Raw genomic sequence first — 17,653 nt, 5'->3', positions numbered from 1 at the left:
AATTTATATATATATATAATAGATATAAAAATAGACTTCTTTGATATTTAATAAATAAGTGAATTTTTCTCTAAAAAAAGAATAAAATAAGAATTTCTCTATATAATAAAATAATTTATATATGAGATAGTTTTCAATAAGAAAGTTTTGAAAATAAATTTGGGATAAAATATTTTTTAGTAAGTTTTGTTTAGATAATTCAAGAATAAAGTGGTTTATTAACTTTTCTTAAAAAATAACATTCTTCTTTCTTTTTTGAATTGATCAATTTTTTTAGAAATAAAATTGTTAGATTCTATTTTTTGTAAATGTTTAAGAAATTCTAAAAAATTCTTTAAAAATGAAATGACCTTTCTACCACATTCCTTGTAATAAATAATTGTTTTTTTTATACATATTGTAAAGTAAAAAAAAAAAGTCTTTGTTTAGTTAACCTAAGAAGACATTCCTACTTTTCTTTGTGTTGAGAGTCACCTAAATGGAATAAAATATTCAATATAATAGGAGAGTAAAAAGTATTGTAGAAATGATTTTGTTGAGAGAGTTATCTAAATGGAATGAGATATTGGTAGGTGAATAAAATATTATGGTGATTGTAATAGTTGACTTAGTGAGTGGAGGAGAAGTGTATGCTTCTTTGTTTATTCTATAAAAACAATAATTTTAGTAGTTGAAAATGTGTATGAAATGACTGAAAATATTTTTTGAAAAATAAGAAAATAATAAATGGATAATAGCTCATTTCCTAAAAATCTTTTGATAAATTAAAATAACTTGTAGTTAAAATATATTCTTATGAAAGTATTTAAAAATGAACCAATATATTAATAATTGTTATTTTGTTTAAAAATAATTTAATAGTAAAAAAATAATACTAAGTTCAAATATGACTACTTTGTTATGAGATTCATTAAAGAAATAATTGTTGATTTTACAGTTATTGCATCAAAGGTTTTACTCGTTTAATGAATAGTACATAATTTCATACTTTCAATTATTGTGATATTAATGTTATTCTCATTTGATTTCAGTTTGATGACAAATAAAACATATTCTCAAGTAGAATTTGATGAAATTAGAGAAAAATAGATTACTTTTGTGTTATAACTAATCATGAATCATATTGATGTATCGTGATCATTCATGATAAGTCCCTAAGTTGTTATATGATTGAATTTTCCATTGATATTGTATAACATTACTTATTCTTTACGAACTATTTTTATACCAAAATGAGAAAAAGGAAAAAGAAAAAGAAAACATTAGTACTTAGATTTGTTTATTGTTTATAACATCACATTTTTATTTTCAATAAGAACTCTAAAACTCATTAAACTATGAAATGCAGGTATACACTCTTGGGAGGACAATATGAAGAATAAAAAGAAAGAAGAAAGAGGCAACAAGATTTAGGTTTTTAGATATGACTCTTATGTCATACATTATAGGACATAAATGTTACTTTATTTGAAATTGAGAATTTTGGGTTTTTGGATGCAACTCTTGTGTCATTTTATGGTTAGCCGGTTTTATGCATATGAAATGCAAGTATACATGAATGTTGGGAAGCTTAACATTTCTAAATCATGTTTTAATGTGTATTCACTTTTCTTTTTTAGTTTTGATGGGTTTGATGTGTTTGATGTACTATCATTTTGTGAACATTTGATATACAAATATTATTGGATGATGTAATATGTTACAAATTAATTCATAAGCATTATGAAAATATAAGTTAAATGTAATATGATTATTATATTTATGGACAATTTACACAGGTTAGTCTTATTTATTAATAAGCATTACAAAAATCTACAAACTAATCAACAAAAAAACAACCATATCTTCCATAATCATTTACAATGATGTGACACCATAAATTAAAGGTAATACATTTAACGTGACACCATAACTCAAAGATGATGCATTTAATATGACACCTTATATATCTCATACAACTCTATATCAAATTAAGCATCACTAAAAATATATGGTGTCTCTTCTGAATGTGTCACCATTTATCTACTTTGGTGTCGCTTCCAAATACGTCACCAATTGATACCCTCTATGGTGTCAGTGGATAAGGTGACGCTATGTTGTAGTGACACCCTATGTTTATAGTGACTTATTATAAATGTCACCATATATCTTTTTCCTTGTAGTGTGGATGTCCATATTGGGTTTTTTCATGCATCATGTTTCAACTTTTGAGAATTGTCTGGGTTATAACAAAAATGATAGAAACTAATACAAAAATTTGATGAGTTTTTAACAAGATTTAGAGAAATAATCAATCCACCATACACTAGAGAATGTATATAGGGAAGATAATACATATACCACTATTGAGCATTGAAGTATCACATATTTCTTTCCTCCTAATATCTATACCAAGAATTGTAAGACCAATTACACTGAGTTTTTTGCACTTTTTTTTTCTCATCATCAACCTATTTCATACAATTTTTATAAGCTCATCTCAATATCTTTGTTTTTTTTTTCCTTATGATCTTAAATGCTTATGAATATACTACAAACATCTTTCCTTATTGTACAAAGAATAATATACAATTCTTCTACTACTAAAAATAATACATACCAATTAGAAATTTAGATGCTTTTCTTTTAGCAAAATTGTAATTATGAAATATTTGTTAAAAAAAATCTATGATTAAATAACACTATTATTTATGAAAAGTGAATGATGAGAAACTATGTTTTAGATCCTTTTATAAAACTAAGAAAATTAGATGTGAAGCCTAGTAAGATAATAATTGAAAATTCAAAAATTGATGGACCAATGGATAATGTTGGTCAATTTCAAAGATTAGTAGGCAATTTAATTCATTTTACTATTGAAAATTTTGACTTCATCGGAATTGATAGTGAACTCCTAGATGACATCTATCAATTTCAAAGGAGAGGTAAATCAATTTCTTTGATTCTCAAAATTTCAATTAGGAAATTACACTAGTTACTTAACTCTTGAATGATCTCACTGATGTCTTCAAGAATATTGCTAATTGAATCTTACAATAGTTGAAAGCCTTATTAACTTATGGAACTTTGATGTAGATGGTATTAGAATTGTAGGCTGTATAAATATTTGTTGGATTGAAGGTCCATTTGATAAGCATATCATTATATCATGTTGCACATTTGTTTTGGGTAACCTTGTCTAAGGATAGAGTAAAATAAAAATAAAAATAAAAATATTGTTACTCCATCATAAGCGAGTTGATTTGACATTATTGTGCCATTTTATGTAAATTTTGGAGTTAACCCATACTTCTTATCATTTTCTTTGTTGCATTTCTCTAACATCTTTTTATTGGCTAAATTGAAAAATCTTTTGGTTTTTATAAACTATGAAAGCTTAGGAAATCTATAAAACCCCTCACATATATTGTTTAGAAAGAAAATAAGACTCATATATATATATATATATATATATATATATATATATATATATATATATATATATATATATATATATTGTTGCTGAAAATGAAAAATCACAAATGTAAAACACACAAAAATTATTACTAATTCATTTTCATAAATGAAATATGTTGATTAGGAATGAGTACAATTCATAGCTCTCTTATCCAATATTACAAATAATTCTAAAGGATAGAATATATATTCAAATTGCATTCCTCGAGCGTAAACTCATGCCCTTTTCCTTTATTTGGACCTACACGAAACAAACTTCAATATTGTATCTTATAAATGACTAAAATGTTATAAGAATAATTTTATGTAATCTCATTTTTTCAAAACTTAATTATGAAAATTATTTTGAATTTATGTCTTTTTATAGTAATTAACTATAAGACAACAAATTTTTAATAGCAAAACCAAAAAAGGAAAAGAAAAAAAATCAACTCAATCATTTTATAGAATTTCAATGATTTTTTATTTTCAAGAACATGTTTAATTTCTAGAATTAGGTAAATGGTTTGCTTTTCAATTAATATTCATGAATATATATATATATATATATATATATATATATATATATATATATATATATATATATATATATATGCACATAGCTCCCACTTAAAACATAAAGAGACTTAAAAAAAAAAAAAAATTCATCAACTAAAAGGTTGATTTTAAAGGTAAAATTGAGAAAGTATGCTTTGTTTAAATAAAAAAAATTATGCTCTTAAAATATTGTTTATACTGATTGAATATTATATTTAAATAAAAAATAGGAGGAGAGAGAGGGAATATGTTTATACCATAACCCACATTGTTGCATATGTAATTTGCAAAAGCATTTGTACAATCAATGGTGGTGTTCATGAATGATGCATTTACAATTATTCAAACATTGTTTTAGACACACATAAATCAATCTGCTATATATCTGCACATTCACGCACACATTCATTTTGACATTCCACGACTTCTCTTAAGAATTTTTGTCCAATGCCTCAAAGTTTGAATATTCTTTTGTATTTATATATGTAAAGAGTTGAAACAAACCCTTGAATCTTGTATTTATAGGCAATAAATAGTTCAAACAAACTCTTAATTTATAGGCGAGATGATATAAAACAATTTATATTAGTAATGAGTCCACATCATCTCTTGGTAGAAGGCTATTAGTTTCAATTTTTTACTATTCAAGGTGCATGCATGGCGTCAAACATTTTATGTTTTACTTTGAGAATTTAATCAATCCATGTATGTAAATGATGATGACATCAAATTGACTCAAATACCAAGGCATGTGATAGAATACATATCCTTTTTCACTTGTATTTTGTATAGGGCTTAGTTTGCCTTTTGTTACGTATACCACACCAAACATATATATACTAAAACTCATCATATAAATATAATATTAAAATAAAATTTTAATTAATAAATTAATTATAATTATTGTATAATTAAATGAAATTTTTTTATTTAATTGATTATCAAAAATATAGAAATTATCATGATAATTTTCTTCATAGTGTTTTTAATATCATTAATATATTAATTAAATATTAAAAATTATACATATATTAAATGAATTATAATTTTAATATTAAATATATTTTTGAATTAGACATATTATAATAAAATATCACAACATTATTATCAAATAATATTTGATATAATTTAATAATAAATGTACACTTATGAAATTTTTAAGAGTTTTATTTTATTTTATTTTTGTACATTTTCATAATTTTTGATCAATTTTAGGTCCACCAATATTTTGTGTCAAAATATCTACTGATATATCTGATATATCTGTAAAATCGAAGTACCGATATATCCGTAACTACCAATATTTTCATCATTGGACTCAAATAGTCAAAGTTGAGTTTTATAAGCAGAACTTCATTTTTATGGATCATAGATTTCAAAGAAGTGTAATTTATTTATCTTTATTTGTTAATGTTGGAGTTGGTTTGGGTGCCCAAGTGGGTTGACCTAACCCAACCCAATAAATAAAAGTGGGGGAAGTAGTTTTTGAAAGTATTAAAGCTGCCTAAAAACTGTCATGAAATAAATATATATATATATATATATATATATATATATATATATATATTTTATTTATCTCTGTGAGAAGACAACTCTCATTATGAGAAGACATCTCTTAAGCAAAAAGAAAAAGAACATAGAGTGGTTCCTATTTGAAGTTTTTTATATTTTCTTTGTGAAAAAGAAAGTCAAGGCACTTGTTGGAAGTAGAGTGGTTCACGTATTCTTTGTTCCATTCACAATTTGATACAAGAAAATTAGTCAGTAAAACAACCAATATTGGAGATTCTTAGGCATCTAAAAAGGTAACCTAGAAGCATTATTTTCCGCCCTTAGTATCAAAACCATATTTAAGTTGTTTTTTGTCATTTGTTTTGTTTATTCTCTATTTAAGAAAAAGAATGGAATTTCTAAAAGGACAAAAAAAAAATGGTTGTGGTTCTAGAAAAACACAATTCTTGAATTCTAGAAAAAGAAAATAGAGTTCTTAAAAAAAATTAAATAAATAATTTTTCAAGCTTTATTTCCAGAAAAACCTAGTTTTTGGAGAGAAAAAAATATGCGGTTCCTAAGAAAAAGAAAATTTCAAAGAAAACAAAAAAAAGGACAAGAGTCTACTTGAAGTGGAACATTTTTTTGTTATAGCTCTAGAAAAGCATGATTTCCAATCAAAATAATAATAATAATAATACAACAAAAGTTAAATATGTCTCAATCTATTTATTAATCTCAATGATGAGCCAGCTTTGTTGGTTAGAGTCCCTCCCATGCCCATATGAGACCCAAGTTCATTGTACTCAAATTATGTTAATTTTTTCAAAATATAATTAGACTTCAAAAATAGGTTTAAATTAAATAACAAAAAAAGGAAGATAAGAGGGTCTTTATAATTAAAATTTTTATTTGTTCAAATGTTTATATAAAATATGACTCATTATAAAATAATAATAAATAAAATAATAAGGAAGAGAGGAATGGGGGATTGCCCACGGAGGGGCTTGTCCCATACCATTAGGTGGAAAGCCTTGTACTCTACCAACTAAGTTAGATTTATGTTTCTTCTAAAAAATATTGTTATTGAAATGAACATCTAGAGTTATAGAAGACACACTATATGATCTAGATATTATTCCTTTTAGCTTCAAGGGACAAGATTAGTTTTTTTTTTTTTTTCTATGTTACTTTTTAATACTTTTTACATAAAATGTAAACATTTGATATGCAAGAGATGACATGAATATTTATCTTTTGATAAATTAGCATGTCTTTTATTGAGATGCATGTCTTCAGTTTCTTTTTATATGTTATTGATACATACTAGTTGTACAATATTATTTCATGGAGTGAGAGTTTTTAGGTTAAAAAGAAATTGAAATAATTTTTTACCTAAAATTAAAAATACTTGCATAGATTATTTCTAATTTGTAATAATTAAAATTGTATATAAGAGTTGATTGCAAATGAACATAGTTAACTTTCATTTTTATTGCAATTTAAGGTTATTACATATTAAAAGATAATTAGAGCAAGTACTAATATCCATAGCTAGAAGCACCAATTAATAAGATTGTGCAATATCTCTATGTAATTGCATATGTCGACTGCAATTAAATACATCATAGCATAACTAAACAAGGGTGAGAAACCGAATGGTGATAATTATGAGATTTGGCCCTTGACTACAAGCAAGTTGATTTGACATTATTTTACTCTTTTAAGTAAATTTGGGGTTCATCCATAGTGCATTTCTCTAATAAAAATATTTTTATTACATCTTTTTATAGGCTAAATTGACAAAAATTTTGGTTTGTGTAAACTATGAAAGATATATATATATATATTGTTGGTTAAAATACAAAATCACAAATGTAAACAACACAAAAATTATTACTAATTCATTTTCACAAATGAAATTTGTTGATTAGGAATTAATGAGTACAATTCATAGCACTCTTATTCAATATTACAAATAATTCAAGGAGAATGAATATATATTAAAATTGCATTCCTCAAGCATAAATTCATGTCCTTCTCCTTTATTGGTACCTACATGAAACATACATCAATATTGTAAGAATCTTATAATCTGCTAAAAATTATAAGAACAATTTAATGTAATCTCATTTTTTTTCAAAACATAATTGTGAAATTATTTAGACATTATGTCTTTTTATAGAAATCAACTTGAAGACAACAAAACTTTTGATAAAAAAATAAATAAAATCAACTCAATCATTTTACAAAATTTCCATGATTTTTTATTTTCAAGAACATGTTTGATTTCCAAAATTAGGTTAATGGTATGCTTTTTAATGAATACTCATAAATATTTATGTACATATGTCCCACCTAAATCATAAAGAGACTTTTTTTTCAAAAAAAAAAAAAATTAATCAAAGAAAAGGTTGATTTCAAAAGTAAAATTGAGAAATTATATATATATTTTTTTTAAAATATATTTTAAAAATATTGTTTCTATAAACAAGGACTAAATCTTTAAACCTAAAGAAAGAGAAGAGTGAGAGGCAATGTGTGCATACCAACACCCACAATGTTGCATATGTAATTTGCGAAGGCATTTGTATAATCAATGGTGGTAATCATGTATGATGCGTTTACAATGGCTCAAACATTGTTTCAGACACACGTAAATTAGTCTGCTATCTGCACACTCTACTGCACATTCACGCACACATTCGTTTCGACATTCCACGATTGCAGCAAACAACAACACCATTATTGCCATTAATACTAGAACTCTCATGGTTGCCATTAAAACTTTTTAAGAATCTTTTTTCAATGCCTCATTGTTTTAATAATCCCTAGTATTTATACCTATAAACAGTTGAAACAAACCCTTGAATCTTGTATTATAGGCTAAAAACTGTTCAAACAAACTCATAATTTATAAGCTTTACACCATAATTCAATTTAGATTAGTAATGAGTCCGCATCATCTCTTGGTAAAAGGTTGTTAGTTTCAATTTTTACTATTTAAGATGCATGGGTTCAAAAATTTTATATTTTACTTTGAGAATGTAATCAACCCATGCATTTATATGATGGTGACAATAATTTACTCAAGCACTAGGGCATGTGATAGATTACATTTCCTTTTTGGTTTGTATTTTGTTCTTTTATTTGATTCCAATTACGATGAAAGCTCTCCTATAATCATTTGGAATGAGTTCTATTTTTAAGTCCTTGTCTAATATGCACCTTTCAAAATGCATGCTAGTTATATAACTTTTACTAGCATGCATAATTAAAAATAATCTTTTTCTTTCCATATAATAATAAATTGATTTAAAAAATATATACAAATAGTTTCAAAGCATATTAAAAAGTTGTAGCTTTAATTAAATTGGAAAAACAAAATTATGGAACTATTTATTTTTTTCTTTTTGGATTCAAACATAAGCCACATTTTTATAATATAGTTTCATAGGTAGTTTTTTTTTAAAGAGTCAAAATTAAGGTAATTATGGAACATAAAATAACTATTTTGACAACTATTTAGATGGAGATCCAATGTATGTACATACAAACATACATAAATACAAACACACACACACATATACAAATACATATATATATACACACACACAAACAAATACATACATACACACATAGATGAAACATTGTACAAAATAAATTTTATAAAAACACCATAGTATGATTTAAAATCTCAGAAGTATTCCATAAAAAACATTTACTTCAATTTCAAAAATGAATATATTTTATATTATCTAATCATTAGTTGTTTTATTTCATATATTGAGTGTTAAAAATATTTTATTGCATGAAGATTAGAAAGAAAAAGTACTTATGTGATATGCACTTGTTAACGGATAACAAGGAATTGTTTTAGAATGATTTGATGACTTCTACAATGGTATACATAGAGGATGGTTGCTTCCTCTTAGTTTTGAGTAGGATAACATGCCTTAGTCATGTAGTCCTCATAATCCATTTGTGAAATCACTTATGGAATGAGGACTAAGCAATGACTATTAAATGTGGTTAGATTTTGGGATTAGGTGAAGTTGGATGTCCATATTGGGTTTTTTCAATTATCATGTTTCAACTTTTGAGAATTGTCTAGGTTATAACAAAAATGATAAAAATTGACACAAAAATTTGATGAGTTTTTAACAAGTATTAGAGAAATAATCAATCCACTATACACTAGAGAATGTATATAAGGAAGATAATGCACATACCACTATTGAGCATTGAAGTATCACATATTTCTTTCCTCCTAATATCTATTCCAAGAATTGTAAGACTAATTACACTGAGTTTTTTGCACTTTTTTTTTTCTCACCATCAACCTATTTCATACAATTTTTATAATTCTCATCCCAATATCTTTGTTTTTTTTTCCCTTATGATCTTAAATGTTTATAAATATACTACAAACATCTTTCCTTATTATACAAAGAATAATATACAATTCTTCTACTTCTAAAAATAATACATACCAATTAGAAATTTAGCCGTTTTTCTTTTAGCAAAATTGTAATTATGAAATATTTTTTTTTAAAAAATCTATGATTAAATAACACTATTATTTATGAAAAGTGAATGATGAGAAACTATGTTTTAGATCCTTTTATAAAAATTAGAAAATTAGATGTGAAGCCTAGTAAGATAATAATTGAAAATTCAAAAATTGATGGACCAATGGATAGTGTTGGTCAATTTCAAAGATTAGTGAGCAATTTAATTCATTGTACTATTGAAAGTTTCAACTTCATCGGAATTGATAGTGAACTACTAGATGACATCTATCAATTTCAAAGGAGAGGTAAATCAATTTCTTTGATTCTCAAAATTTCAATTAGGAAATTACACTAGTTACTTAACTCTTGAATGATCTCAACGATGTCTTTAAGAATATTGCTAATTGAATCTTACAATAGTTGAAAGTCTTATTAACTTATGGAAATTTGATGTAGATGGTACTAGAATTGTAGGCTGTATAAATATTTGTTGGATTGAAGGTCCATTTGATAAGTATATCATTATATCATGTTGCACATTTGTTTTGGGTAACCTTGTCTAAGGATAGAGTACAATAAAAATAAAAATGTTGTTACTCCATCATAAGCGAGTTGATTTGATATTATTGTACCATTTTATGTAAATTTTGGAGTTAACCCATACTTCTTATCATTTTCTTTGTTGCATTTCTCTAACATTTTTTTATTGGCTAAATTGAAAAATCTTTTGGTTTTTATAAACTATGAAAGCTTAGGAATTCTATAAAACCCCTCACATATATTGTTTAGAAAGAAAATAAGACATGTATATATATATTGTTGGTGAAAATGCAAAATCATAAATGTAAAACACACAAAAATTATTACTAATTCATTTTCATAAATGAAATTTGTTGATTAGGAATGAGTACAATTCGTAGCTCTCTTATTCAATATTACAAATAATTCTAAAGGAAAGAATATATATTCAAATTGCATTCCTCGAACATAAACTCATGCCCTTTTCCTTTATTTGGAACAACACAAAATATACTTCAATATTTTATCTTATAAATGACTAAAAGGTTACAAAAATAATTCTATGTCATCTCATTTTTTCAAAAGTTGAGTACAAAAATTATTGTGGATATTTTTCTTTTTATAGTAATCAACTATAAGACAACAAAACTTTTATTAGAAAAACCAAAAAATAAAATAAAAAATAACTCAATCATTTTATAGAATTTCAATGATTTTTTATTTTCAAGAACATGTTTAACTTCTAGAATTAGGTAAATGGTATGCTTTTCAATTAATATTCATGAATATATATATACACATAGCTCCCACCTAAAACATAAAGAGACCTTTTTGAATAATAATAATAATAATAATAATAATTTCATCAACTAAAAGGTTGATTTTAAAGGCAAAGTTGAGAAAGTATGTTTTTCGTTTTAAAAAAAAATTATGCTCTTAAAATATTGTTGATATTGATTGAATATTATATTTAAACCAAAAATAGGAAGAGAGGGAATATGTTTATACAAGCACCACCCACATTGTTGCATGATGTGTTTACAATGATTCAAACATTGTTTTAGACACACATAAATCAATCTGCTATCTGCACATTTTGCTACACATTCACACACACATTTGTTTCAACATTAATCCATGATAATAGCAAACATCATCACCATTATCACCATTAATACTAGAACTCTCATGGTTGGCATTGATCATCTCCAGGAATCTTTCTCCAATGCCTCAAAGTTTGAATAATCCTTGGTATTTATATTTGTAAATAGTTGAAACAAACCCTTGAATCTTGTATTTATAGACTATAAATAATTCAAACAAACTCATAATTTATAGGCTAGATAATATAAATCAATTTATATTAGTAATGAGTTTGCATCATCTCTTGGTAGAAGGCTATTAGTTTCTATTTTTACTACATTGTCATGGCTCAGTGAAAATGAGGAAAATTGAACCTAATTTATGTTCCTATTCATCATTAGTGGGGTAGGTAATTGAATGAACATGTTCGAGGTCAAAAAAAAAAAAATGCATGGGATGAGTGTGCCATCAAGCAATGTGTCTGTGGAATGCCCTTATCCTTGGCAAAGGAAAATAAGCAAGAGAGTTTTTTAAAATCAATTGAATTCCTTAGGTAGCCTTGTACACCCTTGTACAATTAGTGCATTTACCTCATACACTTAGTGTAAATACCTTATACACTTGCACAAATTTCATAGACTTAGAATGCAATGTGTGCATATGGATGGATTAACTATATTTCCATTGTCATGGCTCAAGGAAAAGGGGAAAAATTGAACCTAAGTTATGTTCCTATTCATCATTAGTGGGGTAGGTAATCGAATGAACAAGTACAAGGTAAAAAAAAAAAAATGCATGGGATGAGTATGCCATCAAGCAATGTGTTTGTGGAATGTCTCTTATCCTTGGCAAAGGGAAATGAGCGAGCGAGTTTTTGAAAATCAACGGAATTCCTTCAAGGAAGGTAACCTTGTATACCCTTGTACAGTTAGTACATTTAGCTTGTACACTTATTGTAAATACCATGTACACATGCACAAATTCCATAGGCTAGAATGCAATGTGTGCATATATAGGTGGGTTAACCATGTTTCCATTGTCATGGCTCAAGGAAAAGGGGAAAATTGAACCCAATTTATGTTTCTATTCATCATTAGTGGGGTAGGTAATCAAATGAACATGTACTATATCAAAAAAAAATGCATGGGATGAGTGTCATCAAGAAATTTTAATATTTACTATTGATATTATAGTATTATATCCTATTTCTTTTTTATCAATAATATCTCATATTTAAATTAAAAATTAATTTATTTTAATAGATCAAAACGTGCACAATTAATCTATTACTTAGTTAATTATGGATATATTAGAATTTTCTACTATACAAAAAAAGAACTAATAGAGAAAATAAAATTAAAAAGAGTAATATATGTATATATATAAGTTAGTTATTTAATTATTTATTAAAATATAGCAACACAAAAAAAAAACACATACACACAATTAGGCAATTCCTTTGTTTAATTGTGAGCATATTATATTTTTTATTTTATTATTTAAAGAACTAATGAAAAAATTAAAAAAGAATAATCAATAAATGAAATTTAATTCTTTTCATATAAAAAAATGATAAACAAGGTTTTCAATTTTCATTTTTAAAAATAGTTTTCATTTTTTTTTTTTTTTTAGAAAATCTTAAATAGCAACAAAAGTCCTTCCTAGTTGAAGTTTTTTTTATTTTTCTCCATGAAAAGTGTAAGGAAAAAATGATTTTGTCTCCTAATGAATTCTTACATCTCCAAATAGTTAAACACCATATTTACTAATTTATTTCACAATGAAAGTTATTACTTTAGACCATAAAATTTTTTGTTGAAGAATATATTTGGCTACAATTTTGTTTTTTTTATCATAAAAGAATTTTCCTAACAAATTTGAATGTTTTGTCTCCTACTACGTAGGATGACATATCTATAGGGACAATTTTTAAGACGAAGTTTTTGGTCCTTAAAGATATTTTGCCACAAAATTAATAGTTTTGAAGATGAAATAGTTTGTCTTTAATGCTATAATTTCTTGTAATGAATTTTTTTAAGGTCATCTAGATTGACGTTCATGACTAAAGGATCATTTTGTTAGGATTAAAACACCCTAATCCTATTTTTTGAAAGCGACAATAAATGAATATGAAAAATTAAAGCACAAGAACATAGGAGATTTATAGTGATTCACTCTCAATGTGAGAGCTACATCCAGTTGCATCCACTATAGATTTTCACTATAATGAAATGAAAATTACAAGAGAATCACAAACATTTCACCCTTTCGGTTTTTCTCTCTATTTTTTTTTCTATCTTTTTTAATTGTATCAATCTCTCCTAGCCTACTACCCTAAACATAAAAAATTAGGGTAACCAAATTACGTGTGTAAAATCTTCAAAATACCCTAAATTAAAATGCCCTTATAAAATTTCGTCAATCCGCATGCAATCCATGTGCAACCCACTTGTTGTCTCTATGTAGGGTCAATTCGTGTCAGGGTGAACACTACTGGGATAATAATTAGGCTCCACACATCTTAACACATTTTAGTGGTAGTTCCATAAAATTATTGGTCTTTTAGGACTCCTTAGACAGGCAAGTAAAGATAGTGAGAGGAAGGGAGCGACCTCATAGAGCTACACAAACTTCCTAGTTGCCAAAGGCCTTACCATATTGGTGAGGATATTATTTACTCTTAGAAGCAGCAAAAATTCAGTTGAACAAGAGATATGAGGCAGGGGAAGCTTCTTGACCTGTTAAAATGTAGAACTTCTTCACCCAATTCCTAGAGAAACAGTGAATCCTTCTCTTCATTGTGAGCAGAAGTGCACAGCCAAGTCACATGAATTTTCTTTAATTCTTCTTAAATTTGATTTTGTTATTAAAATTGGGACTGACAGTTTTCCCCAGGAATTTTCATTAGATGGGCTGATCTCTCAAAATTAAGTAAGTAGTAGAAATTGATAGAATGTCCAAACAGGAAAAGATGCGAAGAAATGTAGAAGGAAAAACATGAAAAATGAATGAATAAAGCCCAAGTGATATAAAAGTCTGCACGTTAGTGCCTATGAAGGACTATAGTAAGTTTGAGCAGTGGTGAGTAACAAAAGGGCAATGGCCGCAAGAAGTGAGAAAAATGTCCATGGATTACTGAAATAGTCATGTTTCAAGTTTGTAAACCTAACACGCCATTTGCTAGCATAGTATGTCTTGCAGTAGTTATTAACTCTCTTTATTTGTTGAGACAAGTAGCACTCATCCAAATCATAGACAACCTCACGACCGAGCTTATTGAAAAGATCGGTTACATCCTCTTCACTTCCCAAAACATGATTGATGATCCCATTTTTGTGAAGAATCCTGACGTCGGCTGAAGAATTGATTAAGCTGTCAAAGAACATTAAGTAATTGGTGAAAAAAGGTTTAGTGTCTTCACACTGCTCATAGACCACAAAATTTAGGAAGAGAACAGCAGTGTTATCATCAATGTACAGAGGAGGGATTTTTAACACCCCAGCTTGAAAATTGATGTCTAGCAAATCACAGTCCTCTCTCATTTTTAGCTTAACTCCGGCCTCCTCAAGCTCTGTTACACTATGAATTAGCTGTCTCTCTTGAACAAGGGGAACGTTGACAGAGATTTTCAATTGCTCACATCCAGATGTAATATCTTGGTTGACAGATGAAAGGAAGGTTGAACGAAACACCTCAAGCATATGATCGAATTCACCTTCAGGGTTCAGATTCCCTTTAATATTTTTCCTTGGCAGTAAGGGATCAAAGAATGTGAGTACGAGATCAATCAGTGGTGGATCCTCAGCCAAGCTAATTAGCTCAAATAGCTTTCTAAGAACAAAGAAAGGCAGCTGATTCTCGAGCTTCAATAAATCTCGCTGAAGTGTCCGCAGCATCCAGCGGATGGTGAAGATGGGGTCATCTACATTTTTCTGTAGGATAGGGCATACAATAGGGAATAGATATTAGTATCCTGCCACTCTGCATTCAAAGCTAGAACTAAATCAGGTATATCAAATTAATTTTCAAAGCTTTGGAGTTCTCTCTCATGGACAACACTCATAAGAATCAAAAGATTTAAAAGTTCGATCTATCTTCTTATTCTATTTTCATTGCTCCAAATTAAAGACTAGAGCTGCCAAATAATTCAATTATGAACTAAGCCTGCTCCTGCAAAGCCAAAGCCTCTAGCAATTTTAAATTGGAGTTTCCACAGAGCATTACTGAATTTTTCATATTGCTTCATTCAAGCAGACTGGATATATAGAAGAATGCAAGCAGATGTTCTTTTATACATGGATTCATATATTGGTAAATGCATAAATTCTGAAATTTTTTATGTTTAATAGTAAACATGAATTTGACTTGGTATTCTTTGTCAGGTAGATAATCAAATTTGTAGATATACCATAATAGGCCATGCGTTCGAACACCTCATAAACTGCACCACCGCCATACCATACAAAATCAATTTGCTATAAATTGATTAATATCTGCATAATAGCTGCAAGTTGGTACTCGATCAGTTGTTTTATATACTATAGACACTCTTGTCTTCATGTTTTCGGGGACCACCCTCACCCGACGCACCGCCCGACTGACTGACGTGACTTTTTTTTCCTCAGCTCTGGCTTTTGTGATTTGAGGTATGCCTTTGAGAAAAAGTCTTGAAAGACTGGACAAGGACAAGGGTGATTCATTTTGAATAAACGAGATTGATTATAGTAATCATACCTTGGATTTCGGAAACTGCAATGCATGAAAGAAAGGGATGGTATGTGGTTATATTTTCTTAAAAATTTTGGCACCTTTTGGTAGGTAAATATTAGGTGCGGTGACGGTGGAGAGTCTTTGCCTCTTCGGTGGGCACAACCCTTACAAGAACCCGTATAATAATAATAATAATAATAAAGAGTATGTATTTAGGCTTGGTGTGAATAAAAAAGGTTATTGTAGAAATCTCTATAGGTAAGATTTTTTTTTTTCTTCTAATTCTTCAATTTTATTTTCTTAGATTCATCACTTTTTGTGAAAACAAACTTTAGGTAATTTTTGAAGAAACCCCAATCTAGATTGGGGTTTGTTTTTTAAAAAAAAAATTTTGAAAATTTTGATTTCTGATTTTTGTTAGTACTATTGAAGAAAAAAAAAATCAGAGGAAGAAAAGAAATTATAGATTTAGATAATAAATAAATAAGTCATTTGTGGAGGCTTTGGATTGAAAAGAAAATAAATAAATAATAGGAAGAATTACATGATTTCTGGATTTTGGAGAGGTGATATAGATACTAGTATTTATGGTATTGAGGCATTGTAGTTGTGTGTGCGTTGCTGGAAGAAAAAAAAAGGGCGTGTCAAGGTTAAGAAAGAAAGAAAGAATAATAATAAAAAAAAAAGGCATGTGCATTGGATGGAAGGAAAGCCTTGGAAGACTAAATGTGGAGATATTATGTTAGAACCTTATATTTTGTTTACAACAGAGAAATGTGGAAATATTATATTTTGCAAATTTGAATAATTGAAATAAGTGTTTGACTCTGGTTTGTTTGGCCCTTGTCAACGGGATATAAAAGTTGACCTTTACATTTCTTGGTAGGGAATGCAATTGATTTGGACCCAACCTCTAAGGATTTGGTTAGAGGTTACTAGTACTAGTAGTGTTTGGTTCCGTCCACCTTAAAGGAACAATTTGAGGCTAGCCACCTATTTGAAAAGTCCCACCTAACTGGGCACCATTTGATGTTTGATGACCAGAGTAAATAAATGATTTGAATGCTTTGACTGAATTTGCTATGAAAATGTTTGAATAAAAAATGAAAGTGTACAATTAAAAGTTTTGAATGTATTGGCAAAACTAACTCAAAGGTTTATGAAAATAATTAGTTATGATATCTCCTATTTTGCAAGTGAACTTGAAATATTTGATCCATAGACTGTATTAATGTTCCTTGTTGGGCTTTGAGTTCATTCCTATTTGTTGATAATTTTTCAAGTACCCTTAGTTCGGGTGAGGAGTGATGGCTAGGTTGGAGAATGGTCATCATTAGGATTTT

General features: G+C 27.5%; 1 protein-coding gene across 1 annotated transcript; it reads right to left on the bottom strand.

Moving 5' to 3' along the window:
• Window positions 1–14,650: 14,650 nt before the first annotated feature.
• LOC104877670 (UPF0481 protein At3g47200-like) lies at window positions 14,651–16,056 on the bottom strand. Its single transcript, XM_010646441.1, has 2 exons — window positions 16,009–16,056; window positions 14,651–15,532 (listed from the first exon to the last, which is right to left on the bottom strand). The coding sequence occupies exons 1-2, from the start codon at window positions 16,054–16,056 to the stop codon at window positions 14,651–14,653; spliced, it is 930 nt and encodes a 309-aa protein (XP_010644743.1).
• Between the last annotated feature and the right edge of the window lie 1,597 nt (window positions 16,057–17,653).

Source organism: Vitis vinifera, chromosome 19 (assembly GCF_030704535.1).
Source record: "Vitis vinifera cultivar Pinot Noir 40024 chromosome 19, ASM3070453v1".
NCBI classification, from domain to species: domain Eukaryota; kingdom Viridiplantae; phylum Streptophyta; class Magnoliopsida; order Vitales; family Vitaceae; genus Vitis; species Vitis vinifera.
The sequence above is the reverse complement of the archived record's forward strand: the minus strand, read 5'-3'. Positions and strand labels throughout refer to the sequence as shown.